General features: G+C 38.8%; 2 protein-coding genes across 5 annotated transcripts in view; one reads left to right on the top strand and one right to left on the bottom strand.

Moving 5' to 3' along the window:
* Window positions 1-3,183, bottom strand: part of C3H7orf57 (chromosome 3 C7orf57 homolog) — a 105,309-nt gene extending 102,126 nt beyond the window's left edge. The window contains exon 1 of the mRNA XM_072598124.1: window positions 3,056-3,183. The gene's annotated coding sequence lies outside the window, so the exon portion shown is untranslated. The remainder of the gene's footprint in view (window positions 1-3,055) is intronic.
* On the top strand, window positions 77-26,103 carry HUS1 (HUS1 checkpoint clamp component). 4 transcript variants are annotated; one of them, XR_011964614.1, is made up of 10 exons: window positions 77-2,688; window positions 3,004-3,131; window positions 3,368-3,544; window positions 4,768-4,875; window positions 12,014-12,088; window positions 15,780-15,879; window positions 17,061-17,180; window positions 21,033-21,106; window positions 23,812-24,353; window positions 25,776-26,103. XR_011964614.1 is itself a non-coding variant. In XM_072598125.1 (8 exons), the coding sequence occupies exons 1-8, from the start codon at window positions 2,637-2,639 to the stop codon at window positions 23,892-23,894; spliced, it is 843 nt and encodes a 280-aa protein (XP_072454226.1). In that variant the 5' UTR covers window positions 77-2,636; the 3' UTR covers window positions 23,895-25,350. The 4 variants fall into 4 exon arrangements, 2 of the variants coding, with proteins under 2 accessions (XP_072454226.1, XP_072454227.1); XR_011964613.1 differs by lacking the exon at window positions 21,033-21,106; XM_072598125.1 differs by lacking the exons at window positions 21,033-21,106; window positions 25,776-26,103 and having other exon boundaries at window positions 23,812-25,350.
* Window positions 26,104-26,346: the final 243 nt, after the last annotated feature.

Raw genomic sequence — 26,346 nt, 5'->3', positions numbered from 1 at the left:
CAGAAGAAATTCTCTCTCCTGCATGTTCCCCTTGAGTCTATTTTAGTTGTCTGCTGTTATGCTGAAAAGGGTTGAGCACATAGGCTGCTGATAGGATACAGTTTGTTGATGATCTAGTACCCAGGCTATTTATTAAATGTTTTGAGTTAATATTTCTGATATCATTCCCCTTCCTAAAGACCATGCACATGACAGAAGTTTAGGTCGCTAATTTTTTCCACTCACTGGTCCCTCTCACTCTCAGCAGATAAACACCTCCCGATTTTACTGAGACTAAAGTCATCTGACTTATCATGGCAACTAGGAGAGGAGAACAGCTGAAGTGCATCATGAATAATTAGTCTAGTAACATGCAGAGATGGCATTTAGCTTCAATAGTTAAGGAAAAAAGGGTAGTGACTCTTGCTGGTGAATGAGACTGGCTGTAGCCCTAACGGCTTTGAGTAGAACTTGGTTTAGCGATAGTGAGAGCAAATGACTCTAGCAAACCTTTAGTTTCAAGGATGGGCACAGCCACAGTTGTGTAAGCTCCCTTTTCTATATGTTCTCTGTTGTCCACTGACATTATTGTTGGTCCTTCATTTTTTTTTTTTTTGGCTTAATGTTTATTTTTTAAAATAATTTATTTTATTTGTTTTCAGTGTTCTACAATCACTTCCAAGTATCTTAGATTATTTTTCCCCTTCTCCCCCTCTCCCTCCCCAGGATGGCATGCAATCAATGGCAACCAGTTATATAGGTTCTACATATACAATCCTATTAAATACATTTTCCCCTTCGTCATGTTGCATAAAATTAAAATGAATGGGAGAAACCATAAAAAAAAAAAACCAAACATAATACAAAATGGTTTGCTTCATTCTGGGATCCAATTCCATAGTTCTTTCTCTGGATGTGGAAGGCATTTTGCCTTGAGTCCATTGGGAATTTTTTAAGTCCTAGCATTGCAATGAGGTACTAAGTCTACCAGAAAAATTCCTCACACACTGTGGTTGTTGCTGTGTACAATGTTCTCCTGGCTGCGCTCCTTTTACTCAGCATCAGGTCATATAAGTCTTTCCAGGCCTCTCTGAAGTCTTCCTGTTCATCATTTCTTATAGCTCCATGGTATTTTATTACCTTCAGATACCATAACTTATTCAGCCATTCCCCAGTTGATGGGCATCCCCTCCATTTTCAGTTTTCGGCCACCACAAAGAGAGCTGCTAATAAATATTTTTGTACATGTGAGTCCTTTTTCCATTTTTATGATCTCTTTGGGAATCAGTCCTAGAAGGGATATTGCTGGGTCAAAGGTTATGCACATTTTTGTAGCCCTTTGGGCATAGTTCCAACTTGCTCTCCAGAATGGTTGGATCAGCTCACAGCTTCACCAACAATGAATTAGTGTTCCAACTCTCCCACATCTTCTCCAATATTTATCATCTTCTTGTTTTGTCATGTTAGCCAATCTGACAGGTGTGATGTGGAACCTCAGAGTTGTTTTGATTTGCATCTCTAATCAATAGTGATTTAGAGCATATTTTCATTCGAACAGATAGCTTTAATTTCTTCCTCTGAAAACTGCCTGTTCATATCCTTTGTTGGTCCTTCATTCTTAAGGGCTGACCTACCATCTTGCTGCCTTGTGCAGAATAGTTGTATTTGATATCGGGTGCCACAGTAGGGGGTCACTTCACCAGAGTAATTCAGATAGAGCCTGAGAAGCATGTTTATGAAATCAAGATAAGGCAATCCTATACTTATTGGAGCTTGTTTGATAGACCCAAATGCTACACTGAACCATCTCAAACACAACGTTTTCATCTATTCTCTCCTTTCTTCCTGTCTCAGAGGAAAAGGAGGCTTTGTCCCCGCCAGGGTTAACACCGCGTTCCTGCTGATACTCAGACTTTGGCTGGGACTCGGCTCTTTCAATCGCCCCTTTCTTTCTCTGTCTTTAATCTCTGCTCTTCCACCAGCTCCTTGTCTCCGCACAGATGGATCCCATTCTTCTACCCGCCCAACTCTGTTCTTCCCGGCGGCCCTGTTTTCACTACTTTGCAATGCGGTTTCCGTTTCCATAGAAACCACCCTCCCAGGTCACCTCCGGGGCTCCAGCGGCCGAGTCCCAGGCCTCCCTCCCCGACCCGAAGTCCTGGCGCGGCGTCCACCCTCGGGACCCTCGGTATGGACTGCTACTCCCATTTTACAAAGGAGGAGGAGACAGTTGGGGGCCTCGGACCAAAGACCCAGGAGGGGCAGCTTCGTCGGCCACTCAAGCGGATGGCGAAAGACGTCCGTTCAAAATCAAATACAAAAATGGCCAACGCTTAAGCCGGGCCGACTCGCACCGCGGCGGGCGAGGCCTCCTCAAGGGCTCCAAGTGTCAAACGGAGGGAAAAGGCAAAATTTTGTTACCCAGAAAAGCCCCTTCCAGGCTTCTCTCCACGTCCCACCAACTCTAACCGGCCAGAGCCCCGCACGCCTCGCGCAGGCGCAGTGGTACGGCTTTGGGTCAAAGGGCAAGTTGCCTCGGCAACCGGCGGAACCCGGCGCTGGGCGTGTGCTTCCGGCGCGGGAAGCCGAGTAGGGGCGGAAAGGGGACCGCCGGAGCGTGGCCCGCACTTCGGGCTCACGGCTGCCCCTACGGCGCTATGAGGTTCCGGGCCAAGATCGTGGATTTGGGCTGCTTGAATCACTTCACCCGTGAGCGGCTCGCGCGCGGGGGGCGGGAGTGTGGCTGTGCCGAGGGCGGGAGCGGGGGTGGGGGGAAGCTCTCGCGCACGCGCCGGAAGTTGCGCCGGAATGGGAGGGGGTGGGGGTCGCTCTCTCCCTCTCTTCCCTCTCCCTCCCTGGTTGGGGATCCCGGTGAGCCCCACCCCCAGCCGGCACTTAGTACGCGTTTTCTGCGTACGAGCCGTGGATTAGCGTCAGGGCTGAACCGCGGGGCCCTGCCTCCCCGCCGGGGTGTCCGCGCTCCCCAGCCTCACCCCCGCCCTTCCGCACCCCCCGCCGCCCCAGGTGTCAGCAACACCATCTCCAAGCTGACCAAGACGTGCACGCTGCGCCTCACCCCCGACAAGCTCTACTTCATCCTGTCCGACAAGGTGGCCAACGGCGGGGTCAGCATGTGGTGCGAGCTGGGCCAGGTGAGGACCCCTCGGTAACCGAACGGGATGAGGCCTTGGCCTTCAGGGCCGGGCTCTCCCGGTGCATCCTGGGAATGCCTGGTCCCCGGCCCCAGGTGGCTCCGGAGGAGAAAGGGAGGCCGGCACCTTGCCCAGCCCCGCCTCCCTCCAGTCAGAGTCAGCCGCCGGCCCTGGCATCATCTTGATGTCTCGGCCCTCTTTGGAACGAAGGACAGCACACCAACCTGTGCTCCTAGGGCAATTTCTTCGATGAATTTCAAATGGAAGGGGTCGCCGCCGATCACAATGAAATCTATTTAGAGCTGACGCCAGAAAACTTGTCCAGAGCCTTAAAAACAGCCCAGAACGCCAAGACGGTGAAGATCAAGCTGACCAACAAACACTGCCCCTGCCTCACCGTGGCTGTGGAGCTGGTGAGTCTCAGAGGAACTTGGGGTCGGGGGCTCCCCCTTTGCCACTTGGCTGGAGTCGTCTTGTATCCATCATTCTGCTCAGCACACTTTTGTTAGGGGCCTGCAACCCATGGTGGTAGGTGCCAGGGATTGGTGGACAGACAAGAAGCAGCTCCTGTCCACAAGGAGTTTAAATCGTATTGGGGAGAACTACTCACTCCACCCCAATGATGTACATACAAAGTGATTATTGGAAGGAGAGGCAGATGGGCTGTTTGTGGGAGGTGACAGCTGAACAGAGCTTTCAAGGAAGCCAGGTTCCCTAAGTCAGGGTTGGGAAGAAAATGAATTGCAGGCATAAAGGGCATGTTATGCAGAAAGCCCTTTTGGAGTGTCAGGAAGGAGAAGCAGCACAGCAAACAGGCCAAGCTGACTAGAGGTAGCAGGTGTGGAGTCAAATAATGTGTAACAAGTCCAGAAACTTTTATGTTCCTGTTGAATTTAACACAGGATCGTAGAGTTAGAGTGGGTGAAAAGGGACCTTGGAGGTCATCAGGTCCCCCTCTCATTTTACAGATGAGGTAACTGAGGCCCAAAGGTTACACGGCTCCTCGGTGTTCTGAGGCAAGCTTCTAACCCTGCTCTTCCTGGCTTCAGGTTCATTATGAACATTTTTAAAACTTCAGTGTCTTCAAGACACACTTGCACAGTTTCGCTTTTTTTTGATCTCTTTGGGATACAGACCCACTAGCTGTATTGCTGGGTCATGTACAGGTTTTTGGTCCTTCGGGTGTTGTTCCAGATTGCTCTCCAATTGTTCTCCAAAATGTTCCCCAGGATGATTGGACCAGTTCACCACTCCACCAGCTGTTCATTAGTATACCTATTTTTTCATGTCTACTGCAGCATTTGTTATTTTCCTTAACTGATGAAAAGTTGCCACAAATGTATATGTTATAAAAAATGCAATATTTGCAAAGTGCAATAAAATGAGGTATGCCTGTAGTGAAAATGCATAAAGATATTATTAGCTTCAAACATTCTCGTGAAACATTTACTGTTATCCTTGACATTTTATTAGTAGAGAAACTAAGACCCAAAGGTATTAGGACCTGAAAGGAAAGAGTAATTTGAGAAATAGCAATATAGATTTCAGTTAGCAACTTGTTTCCTGTTTTCTGGGTTAGCACTTTTTATTGATAAACATTAAAAATTAACTTCCAACTGTGTGTTTTTCTTGGTAGCCATCTTTGTCAAGCAGTAGTCGCATCGTAACACATGACATTCCTGTAGGGGTTATTCCCAGAAAATTATGGACTGATTTCCGAGAACCCACTGTACCAGACTTTGATGTAAGTAATTTTCTGGGATCTTATTCTTAATTTGGCTTTTATATTATTTTCTTCTAGGAGCAACAAGAATTTGTATAGCCTAACTCTTTTGAAAATTCAGAGAAACTTGAAAATGAGTATTAAACTATTTTTGAAAGAAAGTAAAGGAGAAAATTATTTTAGTTCAACTTTATTTAAAAACAGATTAGAGGGACATTGGAAATTTCATGCATTATATATTTAAAATGATAATCATAATTACTTTAACATTTAAAAGGTGTTTTACTAACAACAGTCCTTTGAGGTGAGTAGTGAAGGTATTCATACTTGGGCTCAAACTGAGTTAAAGAACCTTCCATTACAACCCAATAAGTATTAAAATTGAGATTTGAACAGTAGACTTCTTAAGCCTACTTTTGCTTTCCATTGCATCACTTTACCTCCATCTTTAAAAGCAGGAAAAAGTATCTTTAGTATTAGTCCATTTGTTGGGTAGAGTCCTGGAGGGAAATATGGTATGTGATCCTTGGTAAATTTGGGGATCCACAAATACTGCTTCTTTCCTCATTCCCCAAAATATGTTCATTATATCTCTCTAAGGCAGTTCAAAAACTTAAAATTCTCACATCAGAAAACTACTTGAGTAGTTACCTTATGCTAATCTGCCTAAGCAGATTATAGAAATACCATAATATTGTCAAAAGGTTCATCAGTTTAAGTCACTATCCAGTTTACAAAAGGGAAGACATACATTGGATATAGAGGTTATGACTTTAATCATTAATATTAAAAGGCACCTATGAACCTTTACAAAGTCTTGTTTTATAATCATGGCAGATTTCTTACAGATTCTTTGATTGCAAAAAGTAGTATACCTCAAATGATAAATATCCAGTGCTTGTGGTAAACTATTACAGATTTAGTGATACCATTTTACCCAGGATAAAAATGGACTTTGAGGAAATGTCTCCCTTGATAAGGCAGTGGTTTTTGGACTTTTCACACCTGATAATATACTAATTTGGAATCAAAATAATTTTTTGAACTATTGCTACATCTGTAGAACAGGAGAAAACAGCACGTTTCTTCACAAAGAGCTTGTGTAGACTTTCCAGTGCAATGTAAATACGAATGATAATAATCATCATAAAGGATAGCATCATGGAGAAGAATCTTTTGTTGAGAATGCTCAGTTTTCATTCTTGCAAATGCCTAAAGGGATTGCCTTTCTTTTAGATAACCAAGGTGTAAGCAGTAGGTGCTTTACAATTTAATTTCGAAGCTTACATATAAATTAGTGGAAATAAAGGTTTTTTTCTTTCTCCCTTCCTTCCTTCCTTCCTTCCTTCCTTCCTTCCTTCCTTCCTTCCTTCCTTCCTTCCTTCCTTCCTTCCTTTCTTTCTTTCTTTAACTTTTAACATTCATTTTCATAAAATTTTGGGTTCCAAATTTTCTTCCCTTTTATCCCCTACCCCTACCCCAAAACACAGAGCATTCTAATTGCCCCTATCACCAATCTGCTCTCTCTTCTATCATCCCTCTCTGCCCTTGTCTCCATCTTCTCTTTTGTCCTGTAGGGCCAAATAACTTTCTGTACCCCTTTACCTGTATTTCTTATTTCCTAGTGGCAAGAACAGTACTCCACAGTTGTTCCTAGAACTCTGAGTTCCAACTTCTTTTCCTCCCTCCCTCCCCACCCCATCCCTTTGGAAGGCAAGCAATTCAATATAGGCCAAATCTGTGTAGTCTTGCAAATGACTTCCATAATAGTTGTGTTGTATAAGACTAACTATATTTCCCTCCATCCTATCCTGTCCCCCATTACTTCTATTCTCTCTTTTGATCCTGTCCCTCCCCATGAGTGTCGACCTCAAATTGCTCCCTCCTCCCCATGCCCTCCCTTCCATCATCCCCCCCACCCTGCTTATCCCCCACTTTCCTGTATTGTAAGATAGGTTTTCATACCAAAATGAGTGTGCATTTTATTTTTTCCTTTAGTGGAATGTGATGAGAGTAAACTTCATGTTTTTCTCTCACCTCCCCTCTTTATCCCTCCACTAATAAGTCTTTTGCTTGCCTCTTTTATGAGAGATAATTTGCCCCATTCCATTTCTCCCTTTCTCCTCCCAATATATTTCTCTCTCACTGCTTGATTTCATTTTTTAAGATATGATCCCATCCTCTTCAATTCACTCTGTGCACTCTGTCTCTATGTGTGTGTGCGTATGCGTGTGCATGTGTGTGTGTGTGCAATCCCACCCAGTACCCAGATACTGAATAGTTTCAAGAGTTACAAATATTGTCTTTCCATGTAGGAATGTAAACAGCTCAGCTTTAGTAAGTCCCTTATGACTTCTCTTTGCTGTTTACCTTTTCATGCTTCTCTTCATTCTTGTGTTTGAAAGTCAAATTTTCTTTTCAGCTCTGGCCTTTTCATCAAGAATGCTTGAAAGTCCTCTATTTCATTGAAAGACCAATTTTTCCCCTGAAGTATTATACTCAGGTTTACTGGGTAGGTGATTCTTGGTTTTAGTCCTGGTTCCTTTGACTTCTGGAATATCCTATTCCACGCCCTTCAGTCCCTTAATGTAAAAGCTGCTAGATCTTGTGTTATCCTGATTGTATTTCCACAATACTTCAATTGTTTCTTTCTAGCTGCTTGCAATATTTTCTCCTTGACCTGGGAACTCTGGAATTTGGCCACAATGTTCCTAGGAGTTTCTCTTTTTGGATCTCTTTCAGGCAGTGTTCTGTGGATTCCTTGAATACTTATTTTGCCCTCTGGTTCTAGAATCTCAGGGCAGTTTTCCTTGATAATTTCATGAAAGATGATGTCTAGGCTCTTTTTCTCCTCATGGCTTTCAGGTAGTCCCATAATTTTTAAATTGTCTCTCCTGGATCTATTTTCCAAGTCAGTTGTTTTTCCAATGAGATATTTCACATTATCTTCCATTTTTTCATTCTTTTGGTTTTGTTTTGTGATTTCTTGGTTTCTCATAAAGTCATTAGCCTCTATCTGTTCCATTCTGTTTTTGAAAGAACTATTTTCTTCAGTGAGCTTTTGAACCTCCTTTTCCATTTGGCTAATTCTGCTGTTGAAAGCATTCTTCTCCTCATTGGCTTTTTGAACCTCTTTTGCCAATTGAGTTAGCCTATTTTTCAAGGTGTTATTTTCTTCAGCATTTTTTTGGGTCTCCTTTAGCAGGGTGTTTACTTGTTTTTCATGCTTTGCTTGCATGTCTCTCATTTCTCTTCCCAGTTTTTCCTCCACCTCTCTAACTTGATTTTCAAAATCCTGTTTGAGCTCTTCCATGGCCTGAGCTCATTGGGTGGGCTGGGATACAGAAGCCTTGACTTTTATGTCTTTCCCTGATGGTAAGCCTTGTTCTTCCTCATCAGAAAGGAAGGGAGGAAATACCTGTTCACCAAGAAAGTAACCTTGTATAGTCTTATTTTTTTTCCCTTTTCTGGGCATTTTCCCAGCCACTGACTTGACTTCTGAGTATTCTCTTCACACCCACTTTGCCTCCAGATCGGCCCAGCCAGCACTTGGGGACTGAGATTCAAATGCTGCTTCCCAGCCTCAGGGCTTCGGGCGGGGGTGGGGCTGGGGCTGCTGTTCAGTGTGGGATTAAGTTTAGGTGCTCAGGTGGGGTCAGGACCATCTCAGGGGGCTTTGTTCCCTCAGGTGGTTTATGCAGAGACCTTCAACAATGGATCCTGGCTCCTGCCTGCTTGGGGAGCCCCTGTCTTCCGCAGCCTCCCCTGCTACCTCCTGAGGGGGCCTGAGTTATGGTGGCACCCCACTCCCCTCTCGACCCGCCAAAGAGACCCTCTCACCGACCCTTGTCACCTGTGGGTGGAGGTACCTGTGGGGCCGCTGGAGCAGCCAAGGCCGGGGCTGGGCTCGGCTCCGGGTCTGCAGCGCGAAGGACCTTTTCCTAGAAGTTTTTAGGCTCTCTGGAACAGAAATCTCGTCCTCTCCGTTGTTCTGTGGCTTCTGCTGCTCCAGAATTTGTTGGGAGTTCTTTTTTACAGATATTTTATGAGCTCTGGGTTCGGAGCTAGCATTTGTGTGTCTTTCCACTCTGCCATCTTGGCTCTGCCCCCTCTAAAGGTTTTTTTCTTATAGATTTTGACAAAAACAAGAAAATAGTGTTTCGATTGTTGTTAATTTTGTTAGAAAACAATCACATGGAAAACATTGAGAAGAATAATAATTCATTTCTCTCTTAACTCTTTCCTTTGAGGGCTACCCCAGGCAGAACAATCAGACTTTAGAACTTTGGCTTTCTTTTTTCTTTGGTAATTATGACTACATTTTTATTTTTGACTATTTTTACAGACACTGAATTGATTGACTATAATTGTTTAAAGTATATTGTGAAATTTGTCAATTGTTAGAGTGCTAATTTTATTCTGCCAAAATTTGAGGTGTATGGATGCTGTCTGACTCTTATGTTTGACAGGTAAATCTCCACTTAAGGTTGTAATTTTTTTCAAGTTAAGAAAATATTAACCTTTGCTAAAGCATTAGGTAGTTTATGTATAGCACATCAACTTTTAAAAGTATGTTTATCAATAACAGTAAAGGGGTTTACATTTCTGAGAATTGTGATTCATAAACATTTATTAGACATCTAATGATTCATGAATGTTTTGAGTGTCAGTATTAGAACAGAATTTCAAATTAGGTTTAGTTCCTTTCTAGTGTGCTTATGACTAAATTAGGTGAAAACATGGAAATAAATTTCTTCTTTTGGTATCTTTGTTATTTCTAAAGCTTTTCTGATTTGAAGTTCCCTAGGGACTTTTCGTTAAGCTTAAAAGCTTATATGAGTTTTTCTTTTGTTGATATTTCAAAATCACTTAGATAAAAATATGTAATGTACAGTAGGACAAAAACACAAAACATGTTGGAGTTCTTTAGACCTTGAGATAATTCTGTCTAAAATAGTTCTAGACAGATGATAATGACAGTTTAGAATTTATAATTATATATAATTATAATTATAGAATTACAGAAATTGGACATGACTAGAGAGTCTCCTTATAAAATGTTAAAATAATTGGAGTAGATTATTTCTAAGCTCAAGGATTTGGCGATTCTTAACAGTCAATCAAGCAATTATTAGATTTCTTCTATATGCCAAACACGGATATAGTCAACAAGCATTTAGTAAATGCTTACCATGTGTCAGATATTGTGCCATGTACTGTGTATACAAAAAAAAGTCAAAAACGTGTTTCTTTAAGGAGCTCACCTTCTAATTTGGAAGACAGTATGCATATAACTATCTCAAATCACTAAGAAGGTTTTTCCCACAATTTCCCCCTCCTCTTCTGTCTCACATGACCCTTCTTACCAAAGCAAGCTCCTCTACATGCACAGCAATCCCATTCCATCCTGTCTTCTTCAGCAGATTACTCCCCCTGTCATCTTCATTCTCACTAATCTTCAGTCTCCTTGTGCGCTGGCTGTTTGCTTACTGCCTATGGATATGTCCATGACACATACCCCTCAAAAAATTCTGCACTTGATCAGCCCATCCTCAATAGCTGTTGTCCTTTTTTCTCTCTTCCCTCCATCCCCACATGTGACTAAACTTGAGAAGGGCATCTACAATTGATGGCTTTTCTTCCTTTCATTTCATTCTCTTAACTTTTTGCAGTCTGGCTTCTGACCTCATCATTCAACTGAAATAACTGTCTTCAAAGTTATCCTGATCTTGGTATTGCCAAATATAATGGCTTTTTTCTTTCAATCCTCAAACTTCTTTTAGTCCTCAACCTCTCAGCAACCTTTGACATTGTCTCTCATTTTCTTACTCTTGATATTCTCTTTGCTCTAAATTTTTGTGACACTGTGTTTTACCTGGCTGTACCTCGTGGACCCTTTTCCTCAGTCTTCTTTGCTGGATCTTTGTATATTCATGCCCGTCAATGATGAGTGTCCCCCAAGGGTCTGTCCAGGGTCTTTTTTTTCTCCTGCTATACAGTTTTGCTTGGTGATCTCATTGGTTTCCATGGATTCAATTGTCATTGCTATGCTAATGATTCTCAGATTTATTTATCAAGCCCTAACCTCTCTCCTGACCTCCAGTCTCATTTCTCCAATTGTCTGTTGGACATCTCAGACTGGGTATCCTTTGGATAATCTTAAATTCAACAGGTCTAAAACTGAACTCATTATCTTTTCTCTCCAAGTCCTCCCCTGTTTTACTTTCCTAATGACAGGCTAAGGTACCACTATCCTCTGAGGTACCCAGGCTCAAAACCTTTATTTCAGCCTTAACTGCTAAGTCTTTCCTACCCTGCATATCCCCTTAGTTGCCAAGTATTGTCAGTTCTACCTTAGTAATGTCACATATTCTCCCTTTTCTCTTCTGATGCTGCTACTACCCTGGTACAGGCCCACATCACTTCATCTGAACTATTATAATAGCTTGCTGGTTGGTCTCCCCACCTCAAGTCTCTTCCCACACCAATCCATTCTTCACTCATTTGTCTAAAGGATTTTTTTTATGTGCAGGGTGACTCCCCTATTCACTAAGCACTAGTGCTTCCCTGTTAATTCCATGAGCAAATATATAATCCTCTCTGGCTTTTAAAGTCTTTCATTACCTGGTCCCTTCCTACTTTTCCAGTCTTCTTACTGACTTCCTTGGTGTTTCTTGCTTGAAATACTCCATATCTCTATTTTGTTTATTTTTGCTGGCTGATCTCAAAACCTGGAATTCTTTCTCCTCTCATCCCCATCTCTTGGCTTCCCTTGCTTCTTTCTGGTGTCAGCTAAAGTCCCACCTTCTCCAAGAAACCTTTCCCTGTCCCCGCCTTCCTTCTGTTGATTATCTCCAATTTATTCTGAATATGTCTTCTTTTTGCAAAATTGTTTGCATGTTGGTTGTTCCATTAGATTGAGCTTCTTTAGAGCAGGGACTAACACAGTGTTTGGCACATAGTAGATGCTTAATAAGTTCTTGTTGACTACAAGATATGGACAGTTTACATGGAAGATAATATAAGAAAAGAAAATTACACTGGGTGCCTTTTGAAGGAAATTGAAGTATGAACCAAGTCTAAAATCTCCATATGGTATTATCATTTATCGCAGCTTTTATGTTTTAATTATTTTTGCTTATTCCATTGATTTTTGTAGGTTAGTATATATTTACCTGTATTGAAGACGATGAAGAGTGTAGTGGAAAGAATGAAAAACATCAGCAATCATGTTGTAAGTTATAATTCATCCAGAGAAATATTTAAGATACTTTTTTTGATGACCTTTTAAGAGACAATTGACATTTCCTATTAAAATGTATTTATGTATATGTATGTTTATAAACATGCAGTTTATCTCATGGTTCTACATGTTTAAAGATGAAACACAGTACATAGAGTATTCCAGACCCAATAAAAGCCTGTGCTTAAGACTGAGATATTTCCCAGCTGTCCTTAGTTACTTCTTACTGGTGCTTTTACTTGGAATAAATGAAGTTTTGAAATGGAATAATTTGACTTTGTAGTAAGTAATTGATTAAGAAGGTGGTGTTAAAGAATGAAGTTAAATTTCTGTACCCATTTTATAAAACAAAGATGACAAGGGACTGAGGACATATAACAGATGTTGGAAAGAATATATTTTCCTGTGGACTTGTGGATCTGGCTCAAGGGGACTTTAAAACTGAAAATGCAGTCTTGTACATCTGCTGATTCAGAAAATATCAGTCATTACAGAAGGATAGCAGTGGAAAAGCTAAGCAATTCACAGGAGGCATTGTCAAGGAAGTAGCATGGTAATTTGCCCTTTGATTTCTGTGTACATGTGTAGAATGTAATAAAGCGAACTAGAGAGCTTAACATAAAAGAAGTAAATTTGACTTGATAGGTATTACTGAGACTTGGCAAAATGTAGTGTAACTAGAACATAGCAAGGAAGGAATTGTGTCTGATTCTCTCTTTGTAACCCCATTTGGGATTTTCTTGGCAAAGATACTGAAGTATTTTGCCATTTCCTTCCCCAGCTCATTTTACAGATGAAGAAACTGAGGCAAACATGATTAAGTGACTTGTCCAAGGTTTTACAGTTTGTTAATGTCTAAAGCCAAATTTGGACTCAATTCTTTCTGACTCCAGGTGTAGTGCTCTGTCCACTGTACCACCTAGCTGCTCAAGGAAAGAATAGAATATCTAAAAGACTATGGAGTAGTAGGTATTGTGTGAGAAATTTCTTTAACTGAAAGGTAAAGTAGTTGAGTTAGTATTAATGATAGAAAAACAGAGACAGTAGTAATGATAGTAGTCTATTCCAGACCTTCTAGCTAGAAGGAGGAAGTGGATTCACTCCAGAAGCCAATCACAAAGTCCCCATCAGAGTAAAATCTATTTGTGATGGAGGAATTTAACTGCCTGGATATTTGTCTGAACTCTTTCTGCTAAAAGCTGAGCAGTTGATTAATTCTTGATTTCTCTTTTAGATAATTGTCTTTAAGTTGGAAAGTAATTAAAAAGCATTTATTGAGTACCTGCTTTGTGCCAGGCATTATGCTAGGTGCTAAGGATACATAGACTGCCCTCACAGTGGTTACATTTAAGACATTTTTTGTCCTGTTTCTTGATTTTATCAGGTGAATCAACATGTACACATAGAAGTAAAATCAAGCTAAATACCAAGTAATTTCATGGAAGAGATCAGGAAGGGCCTACTGTAGAAGACGGCACTTAAGAGCTTTATAGGATGTTAGGGATTCTAAAAGTCAGGATGAGGGGAATTTCTGACCAATAAGAAGGAATTGGTAGCCAGAGAAGAAGTGCTAAGAATCTTGAGTGGAAGAGTCCATAGTGCTTAGAGTTTCCAGTGTAATAGAGGAGAGCACCCTTGATTTTGGGAGAGAATATTTCAAGATTTTAAAGAGTTCAGAGAAAGCATAGGCAGGCTTCTGTGGCCTAAAATTCTGTAGGGAAAGTCATTTCAAGAAGATGAGATACTTTCAAGGGTGAAGTCTAATTACAAATACAAATTTTTCCATTCAGGTAGGAGGACGATTTCTATAGAGATTTATATGACTACTGGGAATATGCATTACATAGACCAACTTATATATTTTTTTGTCTGTTTTTATTGATATCTTTTAATATCCCTTACCCAGTGACCATCCCTTGAAGCAAAAGGGACAAAGAAAGGGGGAAAAAATCAGTTCAGCATTATCCGGTTACTCATTAACTCAGTGTGACACCTACATGCAGTAACACACCCAGAGGCCCTCACCTCTGCAAACACAACTTCTACTTAAAAAGAGACATACAGAAAATGGAAACAGAAGAGTAAGAATGAATGCAAAAGAATGGAATGGTTTTATACAAGTGTTAGGAATCTGAAGACCAGCATAACTTAGAGCTTACAGTGAATGCTGTGAAGACATATTTTAGTTACATTGGGGAAAAGTGGATCAAAGTAGTGGGAATAGGAAGCTCTGCTTTGGGTAGAGGGAATAGAGGTGATGGAAAAAGGAGCAGACAGGTGAGTGATCTTTTATTATGTTTTTGTTTTTCTTGCCAAGAGAACCTTCAGACTAAGAAGTATAATACACGATTGGCTAGTAAGGAATTGAAACTCAAGATTAGAGAGATAGTAAGAGAAGACCTGGCTTCCCTCAGTTAGTTCCAGGTAACTAAGTAAGCAGACAGACACAGTCTTGTACTGCAAGAACTTGAGGATGGAACTAGGGAGCCACTGCTACAGATTTTGAAAAGCTATAAAGAATGAGGAAGGAATTCTGGGAATTAGAGATGCACAAATATCCTTATTTTTCATAAAGAGGCAAATTGCGGATAGCTAAACTTGACTTAAGATTCCTGGCAGAATTATCGATTTCATTATTAAATGAAAAGGTCAAGGAAAGAAAACAAAACAACAAAATTTAGGTCATTTTTTGTCATTGTTTTTCACTCTTGTCAACTCTGTGGTAAGCTTCCTGAGAGTCACTACCATGTCTTCCTGAGAGTCAGTACCATGTCTTATAGCCACCTGCAGGGACAGGCAGTGTGTTATAGTTTTAAAAAACTGACATTATCTTCAGAGAGCCTGGTTTCACATCCTGGTTCTGTTTCTTATTGTTATGATGTTGGGCAAGTAATTTAATTTCTTTGAGCCTCAGTTTTTCTTGATCTGTAAAAAAGACAGTTTGACTAGACTCTAAGGTTGACTTTTATTTCTGAATCTTTTACCCTGTTCAACAAATGTGTTTGGTTGTGTAGTTGGTTTTTGTTTGTTTGTTTGTTTTGCATGTGTAAAAGAATAGCCTAAGTGTCAACGATTTACTTTGAACTTTCAAAGGTGTTGATTGGGATATTGATTGGTTTCTAGCTATGCCTATAATCGATACCACTTATAAAGCAATCTGCATTATTTTTGTTGAGCAGTTGAAAGTTCCTTCATTCCAATGCAAAACAATAGGTCAGCTGTTCATAGTTTTTCAGCGATGTTGTAAAATCATTCAAGATCAACTGCTGAAAGAAATAGCCATGTAATCTTTTCAGTCATAAATTATTCTCTGAATCTCAGTTCTCCTTTAGAATTGACAGATTTCTTTGGGTGATGAATAAATCATAGAATTTAGAGCTAGAAAGGACCTTAATGATCATGCAATCCAACCACCTTTTAGAAAGGAGGAAACTTGGGCCCAGAGAGGTTAATTACAGAGCTGGGGAACTCTGATCCTCTGGCTCAATATGCAATTCTGTATCCTACTAAATCATTCTGCCACCCACAGCAAAGTTTCCTGATCAGTAGCAGAAACTTGCTTTTAAATGCCACTTTTATTTATCATCTTAAAAACTTACTGTTACCAGGTATCTAAAATTGTTTTTTGTATACTCAGTAATTAATTAGGATTTAAATCGTATATTCAAACTGTAATTCATAGGTTATTGAAGCGAATCTAAAAGGAGAAATGAACTTGAAAATAGAAACTGATTTAGTATGTATTACAACACATTTTAAAGATCTTGGAAATCCTTCATGGGGTAAGATTTCTGGTTTTTCTTTTACTTTGCTTTTGTTAAACTTACAAATGACATATCTCATTGAGATCTTTAAATGTTAAATTGGGAATCTGGTTGAGTACATTTTTTACTTGTAAAGAGGGAGGGGGAGTGGAATAATTTGTATAATCATTCCAGTTTGAGGAAAAAAAAACCACATTGAATTATACATTTTTTTATCTTAATGATTTAACCAGGTAAATAATAAGGGATATTTTGAAACAAATGTTAGGAAAAAATGTAGAATGGATTTGAAAAATTGTTTTCTTTTCATCCTGCTTGTTCAGAATGATAGTCTTGTTGTAAGATATGTACGTTTATTTTGAACCAGATCTGTGATATCATTAGTGCAGAAAACTTCTCCTGTGGAAACTCCCTTTGCCAGTGCAGGTTGCCACCTCCTGTGCAACTTGTAGTCTTAGAAAGTTGTCTGGGGATATTAAGAAACTAAGTGATTTGCTCAAGTTACGTAGGACTTAATCACATATATATACATATGTATGTATGTATGTATGTATCAACAAGGTACTCATTGTAGTACTCAGTGGTTGAATCTAAAGGTCAGTCATTTTTTTCCTTATCTCAAAAGGTATTTGTTGAAGGAGATAGCATGAATTCATTCATTCAGATTATATTCTCCATTAAATATGGATCACTCTTTATTATTTATCCCTTGATCTTACTGTATTTTTTTGCATACAGTTGAGACTCTATAAATGTTTGTTGATTGGATGAAGGAATGCATTTTCAAGTTGCTTTTGTGACAAGAATGAATAGACACAAATACACATGACACCCAAAAGAATAGTAGTTATTCCACTTAACCACATAAAAAGTATCCCTTTTGAATTTGAAAGACACCAAGGTATAGTACATAGAGGAACCTTGGAGCTGGGATGATTTGGGTTCAGACTCTTTATGTGATACATCCTAGCTTTGTGACCCTGGGTAAGTCACTTAACCATCCAGTATTCTAGGGAACTTTTTAAGACTCTTAAGTTACTGACTTGCATTGCTAGCGGGAGTTTTCTCAACAAGAGAGTTCCCTGTACTAGTGGAATCATAGATCTAGTCCCTGTACCTTTGAACATATTTAGCCTAGACTGTCTTGTAATAGTAATAATAGTAATAATTTTGTTTAAAGGCCTTTTCTGTCATTGTAGCCTCTGAAGATTCTTCTCAAGATAGAGATGCAGACAACATGGCCGAAGCACGAATAGATATTAAGAAGCTTCTGCAGTTTCTTGCAGGACAGCAAGTAAACCCAACAAAAGCGTTATGTAGTGAGTTTGCTTTGTTATTCCATTTCTATGTGTAATATACTTTAAACAACACAAGTCCAGAGCAATTTTCTAAAAAAATTCAGCAAAATCTCAATAATACAGAGCTCTTAGCTTTCTGGAACAGCTATGATTTAAGAATTTGGGGTAAAGAATGGAGGAGGATCTTTTTGGCAGCAAAAAACTCATTGGGCCTGATACACCTACGCATAGTAGACATTTAATATTTGTTGAATGAAGGAGTGAGCATCTAGCAGCAGTAGGTGGCTGTAGGAGAGAGGAATCATGGAAGGTGCTGCTGTTGCAATGGGAGAGAACATTGAAAGACAGAAGCATTAGCTGTCTTGCCTTGCCTGTAAAGGATCACATTTCTGCACGAGAACTGAGTAATATGGAAGAAAGAGCACAGGAGAGCTGGGCATCCTACTGGCCCTCATCACCATGGGGAAGGGGAACCAGTGATAAGAACACAAACAATTGAACTAGGCCAGGGAATTGGGGTAGGGTAGCATGGAGAATAGGAGGAATGGCATTATTAACCATTCCTGATGCCATAGAACTGTTCTAGAACTGTTCTGCTGGAGCAGCTATAGTAGGAAAGAAGAAGAGTGGTCCCCTGCATTTCCCTTGAAGGTATCAAATGTGCCCTACTAAAGACACACCATCTTTAGAGGTATATGTATGAGTCTAGGCAGACTTCCACTGTAAAGATTATTGTTGTAAAAGACAGTGAGCAACTAACCATAGTAGAGTACTAAAATCTTTATGGTAGTATACATAAAAATAGTGAAACAGGACTAGATGTCCAAAAGCTAAATTGTAATATGGATTCTAGCTTTTTTGTTTCGTTGAAAAACAAGGGACAGAAATGCTAAAAGGTTGTGCTAGTCTTAGATAGTGGTTGTTTGTCCCTAACTCAAAAGAATTTAGTGCAAGAAAATGTTGGTGAATCAATATGTAATTTGTCATCTCATCTACAAAGTATCAAGACTCAGTGCTTGTATTCCACTTGATTAAGGAGTCTAAGTTAACTGGAATAGCACCATGTGCTATGCATAGCTAAATTGATGTACCCAGATTGTATTTTTTAATAATTGGATAGTAGTTAAAAAATTGGATCATAGTGAAAAAATATGAAGGTAGTCCTATTTTTGTCCTAGGGCTCACTGAAAAGACAAAAAGTTTTATGAGCAAAAACAGTATGAATGAACTAAGTATTTTTTAGAAAAGTTTTGTTGTTTGAAAATGAGAGTGTTAAAAAGTTTCATGAAGCTGCTTTTGATTTTGAAAGGTAAATCTTTGGGGTCTACAAAGATTATTAAAAGTAACATTTTTTAGGGAACTGATTTTGTACTGAACACTAATGAAACTTTTTTTCAATACTTGCCAACTTCTACATTGACCCCTTCTTGGTTTTCCACCCCTACCTTGAGTTTAGGCAGACTATGAATGTTCTCAAGATCTTCAGTTTTCCATATAACAAATTATTTTAAAAATATCATTGTTCTGTCTTTTGGGGCAGAGGTTCTGAATTCTGTCATGGATCCCTGTGGTAATCTGGAGATACCTGTAGATGCCCTTTTCACAATTTAAATAATTAAAGGAAATATGAAATTTCAGTTTAAGGTTAATGAAAATAAAGGTTTAATTTTTTATCCCCATCCAAGTTCGTGGATTTTCTCCCTGAAAGATTGTTTTTTGCACATTTGCATATTGCTTATGTAGCACAAGTTAATGCAGGAGTAGTTTTTTTTAAGTATTTATTTTTTTTAAAAAAATGAAGTAAAATTCCATGCTTTCAGTGGAAGATACTTTCAGAACTGTAGTCTTAGCTTTGAATAACAGATATGATTTTCTTGCCTATAAGTTGCATTATTTTTCCTAAAGATACAGCCCCTAGGAATATTTTTATTTTCTTTACCTGAGGAATCATGCTACTGTTACTTTCCCCCAGCCCCCCCCCCAAAAAGAACAGAATATATTGACTGAAATTGTGAATCAGCATTAAGAAAATGGAATGTTATTAAAGAAGAGATTCCTCATTAAAATTGATAGACTTTGCAAGTACTTCAGTCTTATAACTAAAGATCTTTTCTTTTTTTAAAAATTTATTTATTTTTAGTTTACAATATTCAGTTCCACAAGCTTTTGAGTTTTAAATTATCTCCCCCTTCCCCAAGGTTGTGTGGAATCTGATATAGGCTCTATAAATATATTCATATTAAACATATTGTCACATTAGTCATGTTATAAAGAAGAATTATAATCAGTGGAATGAACCGTGAGCAAGAAGAAACAAAACAAAAGAGTTAGCAAGTAGTATGCCTCGATCTGCATTGAGATTCCATAATTCTTTCTTAAAGATCTTATTTTTAATGCCATGTCTACCTAGAATTCTGCTCAGTCAGATATTAAGGAGAGAGTGAAGAAAATTGTGGCATGGTATTCATGTTGTTGATGATGCATTTGTAAATCTCAGAACAAGTTCTCCTGGCACAGATTTTTAAAGTAGTGAAGGTAGGTAGGCACTGTGTCACACATGTGTAGTTCCTGATGATTCTCAAATCTACCTGTCTTGCCCCAGGCTATCTGCTGACCTCTCATCTTGAGTCTCCTACTACATTTTTATGCTTCTCAAACTGGGTGTCCAGTAGATATCTTAAACTCATTATTTTCAAAACAACTCATTATCTCTCCCTGTAAACTCTCCCTCCTCCTACCCTCCTTTTTATTGTAGAGAGCAACACTTGCTTCTTAGTCCCTCAGGCTTGCAATTTAAGAATCATCCTGGATTCCTCACTATCTCATCCCTCTTTCCCCACCTCCAACCACCATATCCAAGCTGTTGCCAGTGCCTACTGATTTCACCTTTGTAGCACCTCTCAAATATACCCCCTTCTTTCCTCTGACTCTGTCACCACTCTAGGTCAGGCCTCATCACTTTGTGCCTTGGTTATTGCAATAACCTGCTAGTGAATCTGCCTGTCTCAAGTCTCTTCCCACTCCAGCCTATTCTCCATTTAGCCACTAAAGTGATTGTACTAAAATGCAAGTCAGACCATGTTACTGACCTTCAAAGTCCTTCATATTCTGGGCCCCTCCTACCTTTCTAGTCTTCTTAAATCTTACTCCCTAACGCATACTCTCTAATCCAGTGACAGTGGTCTTGTTGCTGTGCCAGGTTCTGACTCTTGGGTCTGGGCATTTTCTCTGTCTGTCTCCCATGCCTAGAAAGCTCTCCCTCTTCTACTCCAAACTATTGACCTCCCTGGTTTCTTTTAAATCCTATCTAAATTCCACCTTCTGTAGGAGGCCTTTCTCAACCCTTCTTAGTTGCAGTGCTTCCCCTCCTTTAATTATTTCCTGTTTATGCTGCGTATAACTTGCTTTGTATATTGTATGTTGTATATTGTATGTTGTCTCCCCCATTAGATTGTCAGCTCCTTGAGAACAAAGACTGTGTTTTGCTTCTTTTATTTCCTGCATTTATTACAGTGCCTGGCACATAGTAGGTATTTAATAATTGTTATTTGATTATTAATTTTACCTTTGTAATCTCTCTCCTAGACAGCTAAGTGTATAGAGCATGGGACCTGGAGTCAGGAAGATGTCTTCCCGAGTTCAAATTTGGCCTCGGACACTTACTAAGCTGTATAACCTTGGACAAATTACTTAACCCTATTTTCCACAGTTTTCTCATCTGTGAAATGAGCTGTAGAAAAAAAATGACAAACCACTGTAGTGCCTTTACCAAGAAAAATCCAAATGAGGTCATGAAAAGTTGGACACAACTGAAAATTGACTCATTGACAACAGTCTTTCTCCAATGTGCCCTCTTCTGTACCTTCTCTGCAGGGTTAAGTAACTTGTACTGACTCCAGGCCCAGTTCTCTGTTGGCGCTACATAATTGCTCAGGAGAGATAAAAAGGTAAAATTGATAAACTTTGGCAACAGATTGAATCTAGGGAGTGAGAAAGTGAGGAATCAAGGGTCACACCTAGATTGTGAGCCTGGCTCATTAGGAGGATGGTTGCTTCCTCAACAGTAATATGGAACTTATGAAGAAGGGAGGGTTTAGGGGGAAAGATGAGTTCACTTTTGGATATATTGAATTCAAGATGTCTGTAGGTCATCCAGTTTGCGATGTCTAATAGGCAGTTGGAGATGTGAGATTGAAGTCAGCAGAGAGGTTAGGGCTAGATAATCAGCATAGACATGATAATTGAACCCGTGGGAACTGACAAGATCGTCAGTATAGTGAAATAGCATAAAGGGAGAAGAGAATAGGACTCAGAATGGACCCTCGTGGTTAGAGAGCATGACCTGGAAGAAGATACATTGAAGGAGGCTGAGGTGTGGTCAGATAGGTTGGAGAAGAACCCAAGTGAGAGTAGTGTCAGGAAAAGGAGAGAAGGAGGGTATCAAGAAAAATCTGGCTGACAGTGTCCAAGGCTATTGAGAAGTCAGGAAGAATGAGGACTGAGAAAGGGCCCTAAGATTTGGCAATTAGGATATTGTTAGTAACTGAATAAAGCAATTTCAGTTGAATAATGAGTTTGGAAACCACATTGTAGAGTAAAAAGTGAGAGAAGTGGAGGCGTTAATTGTAGATGGTCTTCTCGAGTTTAGTCAAGAAAGGGAGGAGAGACAGAGTAGAATAAGTGGAATGGATAAATGAAGTGAGAGTTTTTTTGAGAATGTAGGCAGTAGGGAACCAGCCAGTTGTCAGGGAAAGACTGAAGATAAGGTGAGAGTGGGGATAATAGAAGGAGTAGAATTGGATCCCTTGTGCATATGAGAGGAGTTTGCCTTGGCAAGAAGAAAGAAGACCTCGTTATGTGAGACAGGAGCCAAATAGTAGATAGTGGCAGAAGTATCTAGGTAATTGAAAGGAGAAGAGAAAGGGTGAATGGCCTGAAGTTTTTCAGTAAAATATGAGGCAGGGTTCTCAGCTGAGAGGTTGAGGGTACTGGGAGCCATGGGAAGTTTCCATCTTTACGAGAAAGAAGTAAATAACCAAAAAAACAGCCTGGTTTTAGAAACTTTTTTAGAAAAGCACGGTTCAAGGCCCCTGCTCGATTCCATACTCATTTAGCCCCATGTCCTTCTAGCATAAGGGTAATTATAGGTGTCAAGAAAATGGCTTTAAAAAATAGCTCATTTCCTGGGAGTTCAGCTTAGCTGAAGTTTTGCTATGTTTCAGCTAGATGAAGGCAGCAGTTTGAATTCCATAATAGCTAGAAATCAGATGTATATATCAGTCCCAAATACTCTCATAAATAGTTGACTTGTCTACGATTGGAAACATATATAATCTTTACTCATCATTAAAGAAACTTGGTGACAAAGTAATTAATTTCTCTTGACTACATTTCTCATTGTTTTCTGTTGTCTCTGCTTAGTATAATACTATTGTGAGTTGAGTTCTTTACATATTTAAAGTTTTTGTTTTTAATAGAGCATGTTACAAATGCAACTCTGCATAGCATATAATGTATAGAGTTGGCCATGGAGCCAGGAAAATCTGGATTCATGACCTGTTTCTGACAAATGTTACCTTGTGTTACCATAGACAAGTGAGTTTTTCATAGATGACTTGGGTATAAGCGTCAGTCATTATACTTTGCTTTAATAAAGTGGTCTACTGGGTCTGTGGTAGCCAGGTGGTGCAGTGGGTAGCGTGCTAGGCCTAGAGTCACAAACAAAGAGTGGGACAGCACTGAAATGACTGAAGAACCACAGTTAGGTCTGTTGCATTATTACCAGTCCTCCTCCCAACCCCCACTATACTTACACAGTTGGACATTGTAGAACTGTCTTGTGGTTTGTGTGCTGTTATTGTGGCACAGTCATCCCCTTAGGAGTTATTAAACCTAGATGATTGTTTGTTTTCCCAGATTGAAGAACTGTCCTGTAATTAGGAGCCTCTTCTTTCATACTATTGACTTTTTTTTATTGAGTTTTTATAACTATTGACACCCCATGAGAGTGATTGTTTCTTTCTGTTCTGTTAACCACCCAGTTAAGGTGTATTGGATATAATCTTTGGTTCTTCATTCTTCTTGGATAGCTTTGTCATTGTTCATAGTTTAGAAATTAGTCTATTGCTTCACTGACAGGTAGGTTTTTAATTTATATTCATTTGCCCTAGAACTTAGTATATGAATTTATCATTGTAACACTGGTAGTATCCAGAATCTGATCAGATCAATGTCCCTATATTTTTGCCCTTCTGTTAGTATTTTATGACTAATCAAGACTAATTTATTAAAAAAAAGTATACTTTATGATAATTCAGATTTATTATAAACATCTATTATTGTACTATCTGTATATGGCTAGGCCCTTAGGAATTATTTACTTTTGTGGGAATGTTTACCATAACATTCCAAACTTCCTTGTGATTGGTGCGCTTTTAGTGTGGCATCTGGAAGTAGATACTATTGATGAGTGTTTTTGCTGCAGGACATTACTAAATATCACCTATATTTGAAAGAAAGATGATTGTACCCTAGAGAAAGAATTTCTATTTAAAAGTAATGCTTCATTTGGGAGCCAGGTGCTGTAATATACAGGGAAATTAGTGTGTGTACTCGAACAGTTCTTTAAAATACTGCTTTTTTTTCTTTCTAGATATTGTGCATAACCGGATTGTTCACTTTATTTTGCTACATGAAGATGTTTCCCTTCAGTATTTCATTCCTGCATTGTCATAAGAATTCAGTTGTTCAAGAGTTTTTGACAGTCCAAAGACCTTTTATTTCAAAACTGAAAAAATATGATAGGCTGGTGTGTTATAAATCTTTGGGCTGTATCTTCCCTGTGGTATATATATCATGTAGAAGAAACTTATCCTTTTTTTCTTTTATAATATGTTCATAGAATGGGCATTAGTGAACCGCAGTTGTATAAGCTTTGTGTCTTTGTTTTCTTGTGGTTTCTGTATTTTTCCTTTAAGAAACTGAAAAGGAAAATTATAATGTTGAATATTGAATTTAGCCATTTTCTGATTGCTGATGAATGAAAACTTTAACATGGATACGTGTATGTCAGAGGTTTAGAAGAACAGTGTCTTTTCAGTATTACCTACGGAGGCACTTTCTGATGAGGAGAGCGATCTTTCTGTAAGACATTTGTCACTTCCTGAAGCAGACATTCAGAAGATTCAAATCTGGGTATGTAGCTGTCTCTTGGTGGGAATTGTTGAATAGAAGGGAGAAAAAGTACTTCCGTATTTTTGTCCTGTGCCTGGAATAAGGAAACTGTTGCTAGGAATGATTCTCTGGGTTACCATAAATAAGTAGTAGAGTTAATCATCAAAGTACTCCTGAACCTGAAGCTGGTGAAGTTAATTCTCTAATCTAGGATTTTTACTTGAGGTTTCCTCTTGTGTTTGATGGCTTGAGCATGGGAACCAATTTTACATTTAGGTTTTAAATATTTTTCTAAAGTAAATACCACAAAGGCCCCTTGAATCTTATACAAGTTGCAAGACTTCAGGAATGAATATGCAGTTTGTGGCATGAATTTTTTTTATTCATTATTTTTCTTTGGAGATCTATCCAGATGAAAAAAATAACTTCAAAATGGTTCTTAAATTTACACATTTAAGTTTCTTTTTACATAACAAATAGTGCTGATAGGTAAGCTTTTCTCATTTTTACTCAAACATCATTATTAAATTTCCCATTGCACTTTTACTTCAGGGTCTCGGTACTAGAGTTGTGGAGGATTTAAGCAATAGATAGAACATTACCTGCTTATGTTTATCTTTCACACCAACTTGAAGAATAAGAAAAAAAAATGGTTTCAGCTATCAAATGCAATATGTAAATTGAGATTTCAGCAGAAAATTAAAATATTCCATGCTTATTTTTTTCATATTTCACCAAATCTCAACAGTACCTGTTAAAATTTTATAGTACTTGATATTCTGTTTAACACCTTGAAAGAAAAAAGATCTATTTACTCAGATTTTTTTCTTGCAGTTGTCTGGTTATATATGGAAATCTAAAATTACACTATAAAAATATATCTGAAAGACTTTTCAGAGTTGTTGGCTTTTATCAAGAATTGTGTTTATAGATTTTATCCATCTCAGAAAAGTTTTAAATGTAAAAGATGTTTATAAAGCTTTATTTTTTTAAAATAAAATTTTCCACTTATAACAGATTGGATTTTTCTGGTTAGTATTGCTTCAAATATACCTTCCTTCCCCTTTAGACATAAAAATTTTGAACTGAAAAGTGAAATTTTGAAACATCATGTGACAGGTCTGGAATGGAAATATTAAGTAGGAAGAGGCTTTATAGATCATAGAATTTTAGAGTTTGAAAGAACTTCATTCATGTTTAGTCTGATCCCTCCTTATTTCAGTATGAATTTACAAACCCAGAGGGTCAAAGTAGCTTGACCATAGTTACTCCACTTGTTAGTTGAAATAGAGCTGAGACTAGAATCTGGGTCTTCCAATGTGCAGTGACTGTATCTCTTAAGTATTTGCTTATAAACTTACTGCCTTATATAATTATTTGACTGAATTGTAGAGGTTCATGTTTACCATGGTTTGAGGTGGGGTTTTTTTTTTTCTACTTCAGGGATGTCCACCTTAAAAACAATTTGCTAATTCTCAGCAATACAGTGATTCAAGACAATCCTAAAGGACTAATGGTGAAGCATATTATCTGCCTCCAGAGAAAGGACTGATTTTGATTGAATACAGACCGAAGCATGCTATTTTCCACTTTTTCATTTTTTTTCCTTTATTTGAGTCTTGTACAAAATGACTAATATGGAAATGTTTTATGTGATTGCACGTATGTAACCTACATCTGATTGTTTACCATCTCAGGGAGGGAGTATGGGAGAGAGGAATAGAATTTGAACTCAAAACTTTAAATAAAAATGCTAAAGAATTAAAAAAAAGATGATCTAGATGTCCTAGCATTTACTTTTGCACCTGGAAGTGAAATGAATGTCCTTTCTGAAAAAAATCCCCAAAACAGAAAAAAAAAAAATTAACTAGTCTTCAAGAGTAGATTTTGATGGGACCAGACCAGTTATCTTCAGGTAAGTATTTTGCATCCGTTAGACGTTCATTTGTTAAAAAATTTTGAGTTCCAAATTTCCTTCCTCCCTCTAGGCCCTCCCTGGCCCACCCATTGAGAT

This window comes from Notamacropus eugenii, chromosome 3 (genome assembly GCF_028372415.1).
Source record: "Notamacropus eugenii isolate mMacEug1 chromosome 3, mMacEug1.pri_v2, whole genome shotgun sequence".
NCBI classification, from domain to species: domain Eukaryota; kingdom Metazoa; phylum Chordata; class Mammalia; order Diprotodontia; family Macropodidae; genus Notamacropus; species Notamacropus eugenii.
The sequence above is the reverse complement of the archived record's forward strand: the minus strand, read 5'-3'. Positions and strand labels throughout refer to the sequence as shown.